Source organism: Pseudorca crassidens, chromosome 11 (assembly GCF_039906515.1).
Source record: "Pseudorca crassidens isolate mPseCra1 chromosome 11, mPseCra1.hap1, whole genome shotgun sequence".
In the NCBI taxonomy this organism is placed as follows: domain Eukaryota; kingdom Metazoa; phylum Chordata; class Mammalia; order Artiodactyla; family Delphinidae; genus Pseudorca; species Pseudorca crassidens.
Window position 1 is genome coordinate 98405694 of NC_090306.1, and position 18924 is coordinate 98424617.

At 39.0% G+C, this 18924-nt stretch overlaps 2 protein-coding genes across 2 annotated transcripts in view; one reads left to right on the top strand and one right to left on the bottom strand.

Moving 5' to 3' along the window:
• The first annotated feature begins 41 nt into the window (after positions 1 to 41).
• Positions 42 to 18924, top strand: part of XPNPEP3 (X-prolyl aminopeptidase 3) — a 60344-nt gene continuing 41461 nt past the window's right edge. Inside the window, exons 1-2 of the mRNA XM_067698191.1 lie at positions 42 to 499; positions 10372 to 10488. Coding sequence (XP_067554292.1) covers positions 436 to 499; positions 10372 to 10488 — 181 coding nt within the window. The 5' untranslated portion in view covers positions 42 to 435. The remainder of the gene's footprint in view (positions 500 to 10371; positions 10489 to 18924) is intronic.
• DNAJB7 (DnaJ heat shock protein family (Hsp40) member B7) lies at positions 5840 to 7465 on the bottom strand. Its single transcript, XM_067698596.1, is given in 5 exon segments — positions 5840 to 5949; positions 5952 to 6329; positions 6332 to 6383; positions 6385 to 6840; positions 7355 to 7465. Coding segments are annotated over 5 exon segments (1107 nt in total).

Sequence of the window (18924 nt, forward strand, 5' to 3'; positions counted from 1 at the left end):
CAGCCGCGCTGTGCACTGGCTAGAATCTTCTAGAAGTGTGGCTGTTCGTGCTGGTGCCTGCCTCTCCATGCACGGATTCTTATCTTCACTCAGAACAGTGCTCTAGATGGATCAACCTCCTATCCGGTGCTTTCAAGGAGGCGGGAGCTGTCAGCCCCTGCGGGGACTCATTTAGAATAGAATATTCTGTGACTGTGGCCGTTAAATGGAACATGACGTCATGACGCCAGGGTGGCCCTCCGGCCGGAGCGGCGGTCACAGCGCCGGGCGTGACGTCAACATACTGCGCCCCTGTGGGAGGAAAGCCCGTCGAGCAGCGCCGGCCGGAAGGGGAGGGACGCCTGGCCTGGTTTCCGGGCGACTCAACCCTGCCGGCGGCGGCGGCATCATCGTCAGTTTTCCGCGTTTCCTTCCTGAAGTGCAAGCGTGGCGGTTATGCCTTGGATACTCTCGGCAACTAAGCTTGTTCCCGCGGTAGCAAGCGCCCGCAGCCTCTCAGGTTAGACTCACCTCCCACAGTGTCTCCTTCGGGGCTTGCTCTGAGAAGCCTGAGGCGCACCAGAGGGGTCCAGGTTGGTCTGAGGCGACCCCTGCTTCAGTGGACTCTTCTGCTGGGGTCTCCACTCCCAAACCCTCTGTGCGCTCCTTGGATTTCTTCTCTACCCCCTGTCCCTGGAAAAGGGTGGGCCCGGGGTTCTTTCTGCAGTTGAGGTATTCTAAGAGGTTGAAATGACTGCAGAGAGAAAAGGGTGTGCTGTCTTCCCAGAGGGGCTGTCTTCAAAGTAACTTGGACTCATGGAAGTTGTGTCAGTTATCACACTTGCCCAGGTGACACAGTGTCTCACATCACGTAGCTCTTGTTTCTGTTAGGTTAACTTACAGTCGGATTTTCGTGTTTTCAACGAGTAGACGTGAGAGCTGGCTGCAGAATGTACAGGAAACACATGTTTAGTACTACACATCCTTTGAGTAGTTCCTCTCAGAAGAGGTAATATTTGAAAATACTCCTGAGGCTTTTTATGTCTGAAAGCCTTGCTCGAAAAGGCAAGGTAGTAAGTCAGGAAGAGAAAAACAAATACCGTATATTAACGCATATATGTGGAGCCTAGAAAAATGATACAGATGAACTGGTTTGCAGGGCAGAAGTTGAGACACGGATGTAGAGAACAAACGTATGGACACCAAGGGGGGAAAGCCGCGGAGGGGTGGGGGTGGTGGTGTGATGATTTGGGCGATTGGGATTGACGTGTATAAAATGGATGACTGATAAGAACCTGCTGTATAAAAATATAAATTAAATAAAATTCAAAAAAAACTTAAAAAAAGAAAAGGCAAGATAGAGTAGTCCAGGAATGGGGGGCGGGGCATTTTTTTAGGGTGTATTCTGTCGCAAGCAGTGAACATGAAGCTTGATCGGTGAAAGCTGAATCGTCTTTCAGGCAGATCTGCCATTGGATCATATTTTAGTTTTGGGGGCCGATAGGTGAACAATGTGTGAGCCGGAGCATATGGTATTTGACACCAGTGTTAAGTCTTGACATGTGTTTCTTACGTTGGTATACCTGAATTTATTGAAAATGGAATGGTAATTATATCAAGACTTACTCCTTACTCTAGAAAGTAAAACTAAAAAGTAATCATTGTTCAGTGCACAGAACTTGCTCTTTGCTTCTAACACTTAAGTTCCATAAAGCTGTCCCTCTCCATGGGAGTAGGTGAATAGATATGCAGTTAGTCAGTCTTTTTTTTTTTTTTTTTTTTTTTGCGGTACGCGGGCCTCTCACCGCTGTGGCCTCTCCCGTGGCGGAGCACAGGCTCCGGAAGCGCAGGCCCAGCGGCCATGGCTCACGGGCCCAGCCGCTCCGCGGCGTGCGGGATCCTCCCTGACCGGGGCACAAACCCGTGTCCCCCGCATTGGCAGGCGGACCCTCAACCACTGCGCCACCAGGGAAGCCCACAGTTAGTCAGTCTTGATCACAGAGGCCATAACTTGTGATTTAGAGCTGGAACCATTCTTCGCTTGTAACATTTTTTCCATTTGTTGAGGCTTTGTGTAAAACCTGATTAATCAAAATTTAGAGGTAGGTACTGGATTATACACACCAGTGTCCTGGAAAAATGTAGTCATTATGCTTCATTTTGCTTCAGTGGAATAAGTAAATTTAACCACCTCTCATATTAACATCATAATATACATATATAGGCTTTTTGAATGAATGAATGATCTCCTTGGATCTTCACAAGTCCAGTAAGTTAGAGCAAATATCATTTTACTGATGGGGAACTGAAACTAACACGATATCACAAGTAGCAAGTCAGGAATGTTAGTTGTATGATTCCCATCTAGTCCTTTTTCTGTTATACCTCTCTGCTAGGTCTTACTCTGCTTAGTAGAGTCCTTTTGGACCTTTTTATTGAGCCAGAAAGAATGTATCTTCATTCAGTAACTTTTGGGTTAGCAGTCATTGTGGGTGAATCTCCACTTCCCTGGAGTTACAGTCTAGTCAGATGATAGAGAAGCAACAAATAAATGAATATATATAGCAAAGGATGGTAATAGAGTCTTGACTCAAGTGACATGGGAGCCCAAGAAAGGCAGTAATGGGTTGTAAGTATGTTATTCTGGGATTTTATAAAGTTTTAGAATTTGAAAATTCCACCGACTTTAGATGTTCATAAATAGAACTTCAAATGTCTGTGGTGCTCTTGGGTGCTTTTCCTTAGGAAGACTCTGGGAACAGGGTATTGAGTACCATAGGTAACTTCCTATTCTGTGAAAGTCATGCATTCCTAAAGTGAAAAAGCTTTGGCTAATTAAGAGTGTGATTTCATTAGTTGTGATATAGTTATTAACACCTAGTCATTTGAGAAAAAGCAAAATAAAGCATTAATGATGCATAAGTAAGTTTTATATTTTAAAAGACTAGATCATTTAAATATAAGTGTGAGATGAGGAAGGGAAATATTGAAAACATTAAAGAATAAGTAGAAAATAATTTTTAAAAGCCTGTTTGCAGTTAATTCTATGAACATTAATTGAGCACCACATAGGAGAACTAAGCACATAAAAAAAGTTTCTACCATCATGCGAGACGGACAAAAAAGCAAGTAATTGTGGGCTTCCCTGGTGGCGCAGTGGTTGAGGGTCTGCCTGCCGATGCAGGGGACGTGGGTTCGTGCCCCGGTCCGGGAAGATCCCACATGCCATGGAGCGGCTGGGCCCGTGAGCCATGGCCGCTGAGCCTGTGCGTCCGGAGCCTGTGCTCCGCAACAGGAGAGGCCACAGCAGTGAGAGGCCCGCATACCACAATAAATAAATAAATAAATAAATAAATTAAAAAGCAAGTAATTGTAATGTAACATACTTGTGGGGAGAAGGAAAAAGTGTTGATATTTTCCGGGGGCAGAGAGGGGCAAAGAGGAAACATGGGCGTGACTTCAAAGGTTAGGAGAGTTGAGACTTGAAAGAAGGCTTAAATTCACCAAGCCAACTAGAGTGATGGAGCCATCCTGGCAGAGAGAATGAATGCAAAGGCCCAGAACTCTGAAACAGAATGACTGGTACAAAGCTTTGCATCATTAATAAGCCTGGAGCTTTTTTGAAATATGTTGCTGGGCATGTTAGTAGCTGTTACACCAAGAGGGTTCTGTGGTCAAATAAGTATGGGGAATACTGCATTTTATAGTGCTCATAATAGACTATTTCCATGTCTCTAAGAGGGAAATGTCTTTGACATTAATTTGCAAAATGTATTTGACCATGGAGCCCTTTTTCTCTGGTGAGTCTTGAACTGGTATCCCTTTGAACACCGTTTGGGAAAAGTTGGGCTCAAGCATGAGATGTGTAAGAAGACACATGATAGAAAGTCAAGTTGGGAAGAAAGCTGGTGGCTGGCTCGTGGAGTGTCTTGTATATTATGTTAAGCAACATTGAGCTTTTTCCTCTAGGCAGTAGGAAACGAATAATTTTAAGGTATTGAATAAGATTAAATCTGAATTTTTAGTTATCTGTTAAGAATAAAATGAAAAATGGACCAGAGGGCATGTTATTGCATTCTCAAATTTTCAGAGACACTGGTTTTTGCTTTTGTTGAAAAATTGCATTTTTTCTAAGTCTGATTAGTCCCACATGTGTAACAATAAATAAATTCTACTAAATGTCACATTTTATATAAGTGGCATTTAAAATACTCTGAGCTTTTATGATTTTATTTTCTGCAAATAAGCATTAAACGCTAATTGTCCCCAGTCTCTCCTGTAGAATAAATGAACTTTCCTCCCCACCCACCTACCAACTAAAAATCAAACAAAACAAGAGCTCACGCTTTATTCTAGCAGTCGTTTAAAAATAGTTGATCCTAGGGCTTCCCTGGTGGCACAGTGGTTGAGAGTCCGCCTGCTGATGCAGGGGACACGGGTTCATGCCCCGGTCCGGGATGATCCCACATTCCGCAGAGCGGCTAGGCCCGTGAGCCATGGCTGCTGAGCCTGCGGCGTACGGAGCCTGTGCTCCGCAACGGGGGAGGCCACAACAGTGAGAGGCCCGCATACCGAAAAAAAAAAAAATAGTCGATTCTAGAATTTTTTCTGGTTTCAAAATTTGTTGCATTGCTATATATCACTGAACTATGTTTTTCGAAAGGTGGTTGGGTTTTAAGTGCTACTAGATTATTTGCTTCTATCTTCTGGTCACATTAAAATTTATAGTAATTATATTTCTAAGATAAAAGATTAATATGATCAATAAGATCTATTTGTTAAAAAAAAAGGAAGAATTCAATGACAGGGAACATGCAGGATGCAAGTCAACGTAGGAAATTCTTTTTTTGCTGCTTAATAAATTCGGGTACCTTGAATGTAGCACATCCAAAATTTAACACCTCCAGGCCTATCTCAGATTAATGGCACTTCTCTTCTTTCAGTTGCTAAGGCCAAAAATCCTGACTTCTGTCATACCCCACATCCAGTCTGTCAGCAAATTCCATTTGGCCCTACCTTTAGAATATATCCAGAGTCTGATCTCTCTTTACCACCACCGCCTCCACCACCTTGGCCAAGCTACTGCAGTCTCTGGCCTGGATTGTGGCAGTAGCCTGCATTTCCCTGCTTTTACCCCTGCTTACTTAGAGTCTGTTTTTAATGACGGCAACCAGCACAGGCCTGTTTAAGTATGTCAGATTATGTCACTCTTCTGCTCACAGCCTCCATTGGCTTCCTGTCTGACAATTATAACATAGTTCATACTGTGATCTAGCAGTCCCTGCATAATCTGCTCTTCTGTTACCTTTCTTACTTCAACTACTTGCTCTCATAACTGGCCACACTGATCTCCATGTTCCTCAAACACACCTTACACAGTCTGCTTTAGGGACATTTCGCTTGCTAGTCCTGCTGCCTGGAATCTTCTTTGACCAAATATCCACATGGCTAACTCCTTCATTTCATTTAGATCTTTTTCCTGGCTACCTTAGCTAAAATTTCAAAACTCATTAATCTTTGCTGTTTTCTAAGTTCTTAGTATCACTGTTACCACAAATTCATCTTTTTCTAACATACCTAATCCAAACAGCCACTCATCAGATGTTTACAGTCCTGCTAAATACGTTAAAAACATAATCTTAGTGTGGTATTAAACAAATATTGTCTGCAAAACTCTAACAGAAACACACAAAGATGGTGTGATGAATTGGATTGACATATATACACTAATATGAATAAAGTGGATAACTAATAAGAACCTGCTGTATAAAAATATAAATAAAATAAAATTTTAAAAGAAGAAGCACATAAAGAGCTGTGTTCAAATGTTATATGAACATAATGTGTCTGAAGAGTCAATTTAATGATTCCTTTTAGTTGACTTCTTCTTCTGTACCTCTTTATGCTTCTTTTTTTTCCTCTTACCACCTTCTTTGAATCCTGCTGAGAAAATAGAGGGATTCCAGTTGCAAAAGTATATTGAGATACATGTTTGGGGCTGCAGGACTTTGGTGAATAATTGTTGAATGACCGTCTTCTCCAACTGCATTCTTCAGCAAAGCTCTCTTCATTTGCCATACCATTTAAAAGAAAGGACTTCAACTCACCATTGTCTTTGTCTCTTTCTTGATCATTCTCAATAATTCTCTTTGTATTGGTATTTCTGCCATTAACAGTTTTACCTGAAGTTGTAACAGATATGTAGTTGCCCATCCCACTGTCGTCAAATGTCAGGGAAGAGAATGAACTAAGGCCCTCATGGCCCAGTGAACCACATGGTATATATTCTGTATCATATGAAGAAAATCTCTCGAAAGGTGGATATTCACTGGATGTAGAGAAAAAGATCTTTTACCTCTGTTTCTGCTTCCATAGGAGCTTCTTGGGTTATTTAAAAGGTCTTCAAAAAAGGTCCTCAAGCAAGTCTTCAAAGAAATGAAATGAAAATGGGTCCCTTTTACGAAAAATTTCTTTAAAGACATCATCTGGCTTACGGAATGTGAAGCCATATTCAGAAGAATCATCAAAATGACTTCTGCCTCCACCATTTAATCCTTCTTTGCCATATTTATCATAAATGTCCCGTTTTTCATCATTTGATAATACCTCATATGCCTCAGCTACTTCTTTGAATTTTCTCTCGGCTTCTTTATTTTCTGGATTTTTATCAGGGTGCCATTTAAGTGCCACTTTTCAATAAGCCTTTTTAATGTCCACAGGTGAAGTATATCTCTGCAATTCTAGAACTTCATAGTAATCCACTATGTTGTAACAGATGGTTGGAAAGGGGTGCTCAGGGTAGTGAGAACCGTGGTTTCCTCTCAGCTTAGGCTCTGCTGGTGATGGTGGTAGAGGCAGTGACTGCAGATAGGCACATTTTTACATTGAAGACTGTTATTACCATGGACCACTGCTAGGACACATTAGGATACTGATTATATGGCAAGCAGAGTTACAAGCTTATGTCAGGGAGGGCTGCATTATGGTGTCATTATGAGGTTGGGGTAGGCACTAGACCTTCCAAACAGAGCTAGTCCAGAGTCATACCAGACCATCCTTAACCTTCTGGACTATTTCCCCTATATTTTCCTGGAAGCCTCAAACAGTGCCTTATAAACCAGTGGGAGCTGTTGTTTATGGCCACAGCATACCTCTTGCATAATATGACCTCTGGGTTACTGAGCTTTAATAACTTACTTCTCAGTTGTTCCATGTTTTGGTTTGAAAAAATGAAGAATTTGTGAACTATGAAAAAATAATCAAGCACTTGACATATTTATTTCAACCTTAGTAAGTCATTGTATTAGTCCTGAGGCTACCATAACAAATTACCATGAACATGTCTGCTTAAAACAACAGAAATGTATTGTCTCACAGTTCTGGAGGCCAGAAGCCCGAGATCATGTGTCAGCAGGGCTACACTCGTTCCCGGGGCACTAGGGGAGAATCCGTTCTTCCCATCTTCCAGCTTCTGGTGGCTATACATATTCCTTGGCTTGTGGCCACATCTCTTCTGTTTCTGCCTCCATGGTTACAGTGCTTCCTCCTCTTCTGTCTCAATTCTCCCTGTGCATTTCTCTTACAAGGACACATGTCATTGGATTTAGGATCAACCCAGATAATGCAGGATGATCCGTTCATCTCAAGTTCCTTAATTACATCTGCAAAAACCCTTTTTCCAATTAACAGTCACAAGTTCTGGAGATTAGGATGTGGACGTATCTTCTGGGGGCCACCATTCCAGACACTGCAGTAATAAAATCATTTTAGTGCACTGAGGCAAGCTTATTTTTAATGGAATAGGGCAGCAAAATAACAGTCACAGAAAGAATAGTATTTAGTGAAATTTCTATATACATTATACATATATATGTCTGTATATACTAGGTTACTGTGTAAAATATATTTCTTACTGTGGGTCTTGGTTTTAAAAATTTGAAAGCCGCTACCTAATATAACGGCTTTATTTCACAGGTGAAGAAATAAGTACAGAGGAGTTATGTAACATGCCAAGATCATGTAGATAGTAGAACTAAACTAGAACTAGCACTTTTTTCTACTATACCATGCTGCCTTTAATTCTTTGTCTTAGATTGCCTTCCGGAGCACATGCTTATTTCCTTCATTTTTCTCTATGGTCGCTTCATCTTTCTTTTTTTTTCAACTTTTTTATTATGGAAAATTTCAAACATATACACAAGTAGAGTAGTATAATGAACTCTGATGTACCCATCACACAGCTTCAATAATTATCAACTCATGGCCAGTCTTGTTTCATTCAAATCCCCATTCATCCTCTCCGCAATCCACCCCACCCCCATATTATTTTGAGACAAACCTGAGATCATATCACTTCATCTGTAAATATTTCTATTTACATCTCTAAAAGATAAGTTTCTTTTTAACATAATCACAACACCATTATCACACGTTAAAACAAATATTACTTCCGTAATACCATCAAATATGCAATCACTGTCCCAATTTCCAGTGATCTCATAAATATAATGTATTTGTTTTACAGTTTGTTGCTTGAATCGGGATCCAGTTAAGGTTCACATATTACAGTTGGTTGATAATGTCTTTTAAGGCTCAATCTATAGATTCCCCCTTCCATACCTTACCACCCCTACCTGCCTTAGAATTTATGTGGAAAAAGCTGAATTGTTTGTCTGGTAGTGTCTTTGTTGATTGCTTCCCTGTGGTGTCACTTAGCAGGTTTCTCTGTATTTTTGTAAATTGCTTGCCTCATCTTTGTTAAGCTTTCAACCTGTGTAGACTGGGCATATTCCTTAATATGTATTCTGTACATTTTCTAAAGACAGATTCCAGGAAATACTTAATATTTTGTCCTTTTTCTCATTTTCCACTATTCTTAACTGTATTTTCATACTGCCTGGAAACCTGTACCATTTTCTCTGTCTTTTCAATCATTCAAGAAGCTATAATTTTTCTCAATAACCCTTTGTAAATTTAATTCAAAGTTAATGTTTAAGACTTCTTAACTCTCCAAATACATACGCTGTCATTCATGCTTTATAATCCCTACTAAAACCTTTAACTTGATCCAGACTTACCGCGTTTTGCTGTGGTAGTGATTGTACGTTCACGGGGAGATTGTACAGTACTAATTGTATTGTTGGGATTTAGCAGAGAAGACTTACTGAGTGACAGAGTAGAGGGATAAGAGCAAAGATTTTGAAGTTAAATAAAACTGAGTTTGAATCCCAGCTTCCCTAGTACTAACTGTGTAACATTGCACAAATTACTTCTCTGAGTCTGATTCCTTATTTGTTAAAAAAAAATAAAAAAGAAGGCGATGATAATGCCTACCTCACATAACAGTTAAAAATCTAATTCCTTAGTTTGGTGTACAAAGCCTTCAATGGTTTGATCCTTACCTTGCTGATCTTTTCCTCTCCCACCAGCAGCAACACTGACCTGAAATTCTCTTTCTATCCCTTTTCCCTCTACACGCACACATGGGCACATGTGAATGTGGTGCTTTCTATGCCTTCCCTTTCATAATCTCATTCGTGATACCTTCAGCTCCCCTTGTCACTTTCACTGACTAATTCCTACTCAGAGTAGGCATTTCTACTTCTGCAGTCTCACACAAGTGCCTGTAGTGTGCTTCTCTGTTCCCCAGATCACTGTCCTATCGTCATTGTACCCGTCCCACAGCGTTGTGTTAGTTTTTGTGCTCTCAAAAACCTTGTGTATGAATCCACCACTGCGTTCACAATGTAGTATTGCTCTGTCTCACCTCCACTAGACTGTATGTTCTTTCCAGACCAGGACAGATAGTCTTGTGTTATTCTTGTGTCTTTCCCAGCATGTGCCAATCACACACTTAATAAATCTTGCTGAATGAATGCTAATAATATTACTTCTTATGGGCTAAATATGATTAAGCATTTTTCAGATATTTCACTAGCTCTAACATTCCAAGATTAAATGAGATAAGATGTGCATATTTTCTCAAACTTCACATATTCTCAATAAAAATGTTAATTCTCTTTTTCTGAATTTTAGGACACAGCATAACACTACCTCAATGAAATACTTCCTACCCCCTCCCCTGCTTTTGTTTGTTGTCTTTCTTCTGTTCCCATAGCTCCTATTCATACGTTAATCATACCGTATGTATATATACCTCTATTATATTCAGGTAGACTAAAGTCACTAAAGGTAAAGATAATCTCATTTCTGTATCCCTAAGGCCCAACACAGGCTCTGGCTGGCCCAGAGGAAGGACCATATAAATACTGAAGGAGATACTAATTTGCATTTTTCTAAAGCATCCTACTGCTGGAGGTAGATAAATGTGTATATACTGTCAGGACTTTCTAGGTACACTATTCCATTTCATCCTCTTTATCTCTCCTTCAGGATGCATGTCATGTTCACAGCGAAGGTACTCCCTGCAGCCCATCCCAGAGAGGAGGATTCCAAACCGATACTTAGGCCAGCCCAGCCCCTTTACACACCCACACCTCCTCAGACCAGGTAAGGCCTTTTAACTGTAATGACTGTCTCTCTCTTTAGGGGCTTTGTCTAGAACTGTGCTATCCAATAGAATTTTTGCAGCAGTGGGAATGTTCTAGAGCTTTGCTGTCCAATACAGTAGCCACTATACACAAGTGGCTACTGTACACTTAAAATGTTGCTAGTGCAACTGAGGAACTAAGTTTTTTAAAATTTTATTTTAATTAATTTAAATTTAAACAGCTACATGTGGCTAATAGTACTGTATAGACAGCACCATCTAGAGCAATAAATACGATTAGCCTTATAATTCAGAATTATCAGTGAAAAGTATGTATTTCAAGATGTTTTTAAAGAAAAATTCTGTTACTTTCTAAAACATGGTGTCTAGAACTGTGTTCTAACTATTGATTCTTTGTGAACTACTGTGTTAAAGACATTTTAGGAAACATTTTTCTTGAAAGCATTAAATGCTCATGTCAATATTAAGAAAAATATTTTTATATAGGTTACACAAGATTTCCAGATGTGATTGTCACAACTTTGAGAAGTGGTAACAGTGATAAAGGTGATGCAAAAAGTTGATAAAGGTTTACTTCACTAATTTTTTTTTTCTACTTTAAGATTCCAGCGTTCCTGCTGGAAGATGTGTCATCACTATTGTTCAAATTCATACCTAAGGTTTTTTGTGTTTTTTTTTTTTTTTAAAGACACTTAAGGGATGAACTATGATGAATGAATATCATCCCAAAGAGGTAGGCAGGGTAAAACCAAATGCTTTGGAGAAAAATCAGTCAGGTTTTCAAGGGAGATTAATTGTTGCTTCTGCCATGCGAAGTTAAATCTGTATTTACTGTGTAAGCATATATATTAATAATCTAAATTGCCTTTGGAAATATGTTACTCTTTCACTGTCTCCACTCAGTGAATGATACCAGTGTGTCTCTCAGTGAGGGCTTCCTTTTGCTGATTCTTCATCAGACTGGAATTCCTGCTGGGAAGTCGGCTGAGCCTCAGGAAATGCAGCTCACCACTGAAACACACAGGAAATCAGAGTTTTTCAAAGCTGTAAGGTAAGCTTAATAGCAATACAGTTGATATTAATTTAAGTATTTCTCCATCCAGTCAACCTACCTGTAGCTTCAATTTAATACTAAGTTTTACCAGCTTTGAAAATTACTGATTTCTCGTGGTGAGATACTTTTACATGGTGAGCTGCATTTTCCAGGCCTTGAAACTAGTAATCATATTGTCAAGATGATGGCCTCTGTATCTAGACTGTTATTTGTGTTATGTGCATGTTAACTATGTTAAAAATGAATGTAAATAAATACACACATACAAGTTCATATATATACATATGTTCATATAAACTATGGGGGAAAAGGAATACCTATCATAATTTTTTTTTTTTTTTTTTTTTTTGCGATATGCGGGCCTCTCACTGTTGTGGCCTCTCCCGTTGCGGAGCACAGGCTCCGTACGCCACAGGCTCAGCGGCCATGGCTCACGGGCCCAGCTGCTCCGTGGCATGTGGGATCTTCCCGGACCAGGGCATGAACCCATGTCCCCTGCATTGCCAGGCAGACTCTCAACCACTGTGCCACCAGGGAAGCCCACCTATCATAATTTTTATTCTCCCTGTACAATAGGGATTGGGGTAAGTGAGAAGGGATAAAAGTAGATAGAATTTTAAAAGAGAATTATCAGTGTTAAAGAAACCACCGGATATACAATAGCCAAAGTGTTAATCACTTATCTTTCTCCACGTAGAGAAGCAAAACTTACAGGAGTGTTAAAATAATTGAGGGGTGGAGGAAGAGTCAATTATTAAGAAAAATTAAGAGGCATTTAATACTTTTTTTAAAATCTCTTTTACAAAGCCAAGGTCAGTTTGTTAGTTTGGGGTTTAAAAGTATGTTTCTATTATGTGGTTTGCTCCAAAAGGTTTCATGTTTGGAATATTTCCCCAGTACTTGCCAGTACTTTAAACTTTTGGAAAATATCTCAGTCTCTTTCCTAATTATTATACAAGTTCCATATATATGATAGACAAATTAGAGAATACAGATAGGGCTTCCCTGGTGGCGCAGTGGTTGAGAGTCCGCCTGCCGATGCAGGGGACATGGGTTCGTGCCCCGGTCTGGGAAGATCCCACATGCCGCAGAGCGGCTAGGCCCGTGAGTCATGGCCGCTGAGCCTGCGGCGTCTGGAGCCTGTGCTTCGCAACGGGAGAGGCCACAACAGTGAGAGGCCCTTGTACCACAAAAGAAAAAAAAAAAAAGCTCCTGAATCACTTAACTCATTCTTGTCATTGTGTGAGAAAACCAGATAATTCAGGGCTTTCATGTAAATAATTACTTTGATAGGGATAATGGTCATCCCTATAAATTTTACTCTTTCAAGATCCTACCTGGCTTTGTATTACCAGGATGACAACCTCTTCAAGTGTAAATTATTTATTGTGGTAATAATTATAACTAATATTTATATAGTGCTAACTGTTCTAAGTATTTCATTAACTTATTAAATCCTCCTGACAACTTTGTGAAGTGGGTGCTATTATTATCTCCACTTTACAGATGAGGACACAGGCACAGAACAGTTTGGTAGCTCTCCCCAAGTCACTCAGTAGGTTGTTAAGCCAGAATTCCAACTCAGCAAAAGTCTGAGTCCACACTTAACCACAAACCAGCACATAATACCCATGCCAAAGAATACTATATAGGAATTTTTTTAAGTCTTTTTTTTTGATATAATATTTTTGGTAAGAAGAAATTCAAGTGAGAGAAGTCTTGATGTAAAAGTTATTTCAGCTTTAGAGAGTGGTATAGTCATCCCTTGGTATCCTTAGGGGATTGGTTCCAGGACCCTCTCAGATGCCAAAATCTGCGGATGCTTAAGTCCCTTACCTAAAATGGCATAGTATATGACTGCAATCCATGCACATCCTCCCATATACTATAGTCTATCTCTAGATTACTTACAATACCTAATACAGTGTAAATGCTATGTAAATAGTTGCTCATGCACAGCAAATTGAAGTTTTGCTTTTTGCGACTTTCTGGAATTTTTTTTCCAAATATTTTTGACCTGTGGTTGGTTGAATCCCCAGATGCAGAACCTATGGATATGGAGGGCCAGCTATACTTTTTTTTTTTAATGTGATAAAATTTACATTAGGTGAATTGCACAGAGCTTAAATATGCAATTCAGTGAGTTTTGACAAAGGTACACCAACATAACCCATACCCCATTCAAGATATAGGGCATTTCCGTCACCCCAGAAAGTCCCCTCATACCCTTCTAGTCAGTCCCCACCTCCATCCTTAACCACTGCTCTAGTTTCTATCAACATGATTGTTTTGCCTGTTCTTGAGTTTCGTGTAAGTGGAATCATACAGTATGAACCCTTTCTGTCTGGCTTGTTTTGCTCAGTATATGCAAATAAAATCCATTGAGAGTATTTTTAAATTATTTATTTGATCATTTCATTTTTTTCAGAGAGATCTGTGTTTTACTTTATAAAGGAAATGTTTATTAGCTTTTTCTTTACCCCCATTTTCCAACTACATAGTAATAGATCATTTTATGCACTACTTCTTTATATACAATAAAAAACTCCTAATATTAAACAGAATTCAAGGACACTGCTTCAGGCCACGTTAAAATCCTAACCTAGTTAGTTTCAGGAAATAATTAAAATACATACCTAGATTGTAGCAAAGACTTGCATATTTCCATCCATTTTCTGTCTTCATAAAACTTCTCCTCTCTGGGTTTTCTGCCTGGCTGATAAAATATGAAGAACATTTTTCTTATTCTCTCGAGAGGTCCAATCCTAGATGTCCTGGAGGAGCTTTTCTTCTTGGCTGCACAGTCTCAGGATTGATTGTGAGACTTTGTTATTTACAGAGTCCAGATTGTGGCATCTAGGCATTTGATTGCTTGTTAGACAACTTGTTAGAGTAGCCCTTCTATCCTTAATTGACTCCACATGACAAAATACTGACTTTGCTTCTTAATACTTTACAATTTGACAAAGTTACCAGAATGTCTGTTCAGATGCAGTTTTATCTGAAGAAAGTCAGGCTAGATTGACTATAATGGTTAGTTCTATGATCAAAGGCCATAACAACTGCCAGGTTTACCTCTAGGGTTGAAGTTCATTGCTTTATCACACTTTTTTTCCCTCCTTCAGTTGATAAGGTGTGTTTTTCCTTGGTTAATTTTTCTGTTGTGATGAAGAGTTCTTCGAAATTTCAGAAGTTTGGAAGCATATAGTTAATGGTCACTGTATAGTGTTTACAATTAGTAAGCTTGGGAAAATGTAGTCAGTGTTTTAAATAAATATTTCTCATATAGTCGTTTGTATGAAATTAGATTCAGCAACGAGGAGTGCTTTGAAGGGCGAAAAAGGTGGTTTTGCAATCCTGCTTTGATTTTTAAATAATTTTATCTTTTTTTCAGAAGTTACTTCCTAATATACATATATGTATACTCTGTTATTAATGAAAATGAGAGATAACACATTGATTAAGATCATTAATATTGTGAATTTTCTTCTTATTTCCAAAGTTTTTTTAAAAACACAATGAATTGATTTTTTAAGTTTAGTTTTATTACATGGACCATAGCTGGGAAATGACCAAAAGCAAAGCATAGGATAGGGACCAAGTAAAATGACAAAAAGGAAAAGTTGGATAATCCACCAATTTTAACCAGCCTCTGCTTTTAGAAAAGAGTATTTGCTGCTTGGGTAAATTAGGAAATTTCCAATATTGAGTAACAGTGGCAGACTTAACATGAATAATTATCAGGGAGATAAATAGTTAAGCTGTTCTTGGGCTCTGGTATAAAGTTCGATATTCTGCCCTAGAGCCCTAGGGGACTCTTAGCCAACTCAATCCTCAGAGAAAGAAATGTGATGTGAGCTTTTCTAGGACCAACTCTGTTGCTTTGCCTGGCCTGTAAGGCCCTCTCTTATTTATCTCTTTTGTTTCTTACCAATTTTGTTAATAAAAATGTAAATTTTTATATTGTAGGTAAATAAAAGTTAAATAAAAAATTATTAATGGGATAGAACTACAGAATTTTCTGGAGAGATAAACTATGCATAGGTAAAACAACTAGACAGTTCCAAAGTAATCATAAACAGCTGAGTTGTATGTACTGAACATGAGTACTAAGAAAACTCAAAGGACTTTGATCCACTAATTTCTCTCCTGGGACTATCCCACAGAAATAAAAGCAACAGTACATAGGGCATTTAAAAGTACCCTATGTATATAAGTAGAAAGATGTTCATTATTGCAGCAAAAAGCTGAAAATAATATGAATGCCCACCAGTATGGAAATGGATCAGGAAGTTATGATACATTCCCCCAAGAAATAATATGGAGACATCAAGCAGAATGAGTGGAAGCTATGCTAAATAAGTTGGTGGGAGGGACTTCTATGAGGTATTGTTGTGTTAGAAAGACAACATAAACACAAGACTGTGTAGTATCCCATTTTTGTAAAACACTAGTGACTCAAAAAACCCTAAATGCAGGTATATGTGTATGTGATTATATGAGTATTGAGAAAAATAGGAAAGGATACGTACTAAATTACAAATATGGGGGTGGTTCTAATGTGGGTAGAAGGAGGGAAGGGGAGTGAGGTCTCAAACAATGAAGAAATGGGGGAAAAGTGTTTAACTATTGAAAGAGTATGGTATGATTACATTTATGCACAACTATAAGATGTGTATATGAAAATGAAATAGTTGATTTTAAAAAAAATGTAATTCAAAGGAACAAATCAACATGATCTGGGCTAACCAAGAAAGCCTTTTGAATCAGAAGGGTCTAAAAACAAACATATATTGAGCTCCAAGTCTTGAGTGGAATTGCTTTGGAGGGAGAAGAAATTTTAGAAAGGGGACACACTGTAAGGAAGGTAACAGGTTGGACTTATGTAAGATATAGAAGGAATTAATTTCAGAATAATTGGGGGAATGATAAGAAAAAAGTTGGCCACGTCACCAAAGAACACATCTTGTGTGATTTCATTTATATGAAATCTGTACTGTAGACAAACCCAGAGAGGCAGAAAATAGATTAGTCGTTGTCAAGGGCTGAATTGGATTCGGAGGAAACAGGGAGTAACTATTGATTGGCATGGGATTTCTTTTTGGAGTGATGAAATATTCTAAAATTGTTTAGGGTAATGGTTGCACAAATCTGTGAATATACCAAAAATCATTGAATTGTACACTTGTAAGTGGGCGAATTGTATGGTATGAAAATATCTCAGTAGAGCTGTTACCAAAAAAAGTTGGCCAGATAAGTTGAAGTCACCTGGTAGAGAACATTAAAATGTTACATTTAAATGTAAATGTTAAAGTGGCTTAAGAGTATGAATTTGATCTGACAGACGATAAAGAACCATTGTAGGTTATGAGTATGGAGTGGACTGTCCATGGCTTCCCTTTTTTAACCTGTTTTTCTCTTTATTTGGGACTTTAATTATAAGAGTATATACTCATTGAAACAGAATTCAAATAATGTAATAAATCATGTTAAATAGAAAATTTCAGTTTATGTCACTCTCCATAGGTTACCACTATAAAAATTCTGATTCTTTTCTAAATTCTTTTTTCTCTCTCCTTTGTTTTTTTTAAACATAATGAGAACATATTGTCCAGCTTCTTATTTAACTTTCTTACACAGCAGTGTTTCATGTCTATCTTCCCATACTTGCATGTGGAGACTGGCTACCACAGGGAATAATAATTCCCCACGTCATAGAGTCATTGTAAAGATAAAATAAGTTGATACGTGTAAATAATTAGAATAGTACAGACACGTAGTAAGCGTTCAATAAGCATTAGATGTTGTTTTACTATTATTATTGTTAAGTGTAGGCTTAGGGATACAGCTTTTGTGAGTAATTGTTTTAGTAGTTCTTTTGTCTGGGAACCTAAAGTGAAAGCAGGCATAATTTCCATTTCAGAAGTGAAGCGTTCACCCAGTCATCACTGGGCTAGCAGCCAGGCAGTCTGTTAGGTACTAGTATTAAGAACTAACACATATTACAATAGCCAGGACATGGAAGCAACCTAATTGTCCATCAATAGATGAATGGATAAAGAAGATGTGGCACATATATACAATGGAATATTACTCAGCCATAAAAAGAAACGAAATTGAGTTATTTGCAGTGAGGTGGATGGACCTAGAGACTGTCATACAGAGTGAAGTAAGTCAGAAAGAGAAAAACAAATACCATATGCTAACACATATATATGGAATCTAAAAAAAAAAGGTTCTGAAGAACCTAGGGGCAGGACAGGAATAAAGACGCAGACGTAGAGAATGGACTTGAGGACACAGAGAGGGGGAAGGGTAAGCTGGGACCAAATGAGAGAGTAGCATTGACATATATACACTACCAAATGTAAAATAGATAGCCAGTGGGAAGCAGCTGCATAGCTCAGGGAGATCAGCTCAGTGCTTTGTGTCCCCCTAGAGGGGTGGGATAGGGAGGGTGGGAGGGAGATGCAAGAGGGAGGGGATATGGGGATATATGTATACATATAGCTGATTCACTTTGTTACACAGCAGCAACTAACACAACATTGTAAAGCAATTATACTCCACTAAAGATGTTAAAAAAATAAATAAATAATAAATAAAAGGAGAAAAGGCTAAAATAAAGAACTAACACATAACACTTCATAACAAAGTTTCTTTTTTTACATATATGTTTATTTATTTATTTATTTTTGGCTTTATTTATTTTGGTCTTAGTTGCAGCACACAGGATCTTCTTTGCAGCATGCAGGCTTCTCTCTAGTTGTGGTGCAAGGGCTTCTCTCTAGTGTGGCGTGCAGGCTCCAGAGCACATGGGCTCTGTAGTTGTGGTGCACGGGCTCAGTAGTTGCAGCTTGTGGGCTTAGTTGCCCCGTGGCATGTGGGATCTTAGTTCCCCAACCAGGGATCAAACCCACATCCCCTGCATTGGAAGGCAGATTCTTAACCACTGGACCACCAGGGAGGTCCCACAGGGGTTCTTAATATGGGTTTTTTGCGTGCGCTTACAGGAATCTGAGACTCTTGAAATTGTATGTCAAAAGTTTGTATTTGGGCTTCCCTGGTGGCACAGTGGTTAAGAATCCGCCTACCAATGCAGGGGCCACTAGTTCGAGCCCTGGTCCGGGAAGATCCTACTTGCTGCGGAGCAACTAAGCCCGTGTATCGCAACTACTGAAACCCACGCACCTGGAGCCCGTGCTCCGCAACAAGAGAAGCCACCACAATAAGCTCATGCACCGCAACGAAGAGTAGCCCCTGCTCGTCACAACTAGAGCAAAGCCCACATGCAGCAACGAAGACCCAACGCAGCCAAAAATAAAATAAACTAAATAAATTTTTTAAAAAATGTTTGTATGTACCTACATGCCATTTAGTA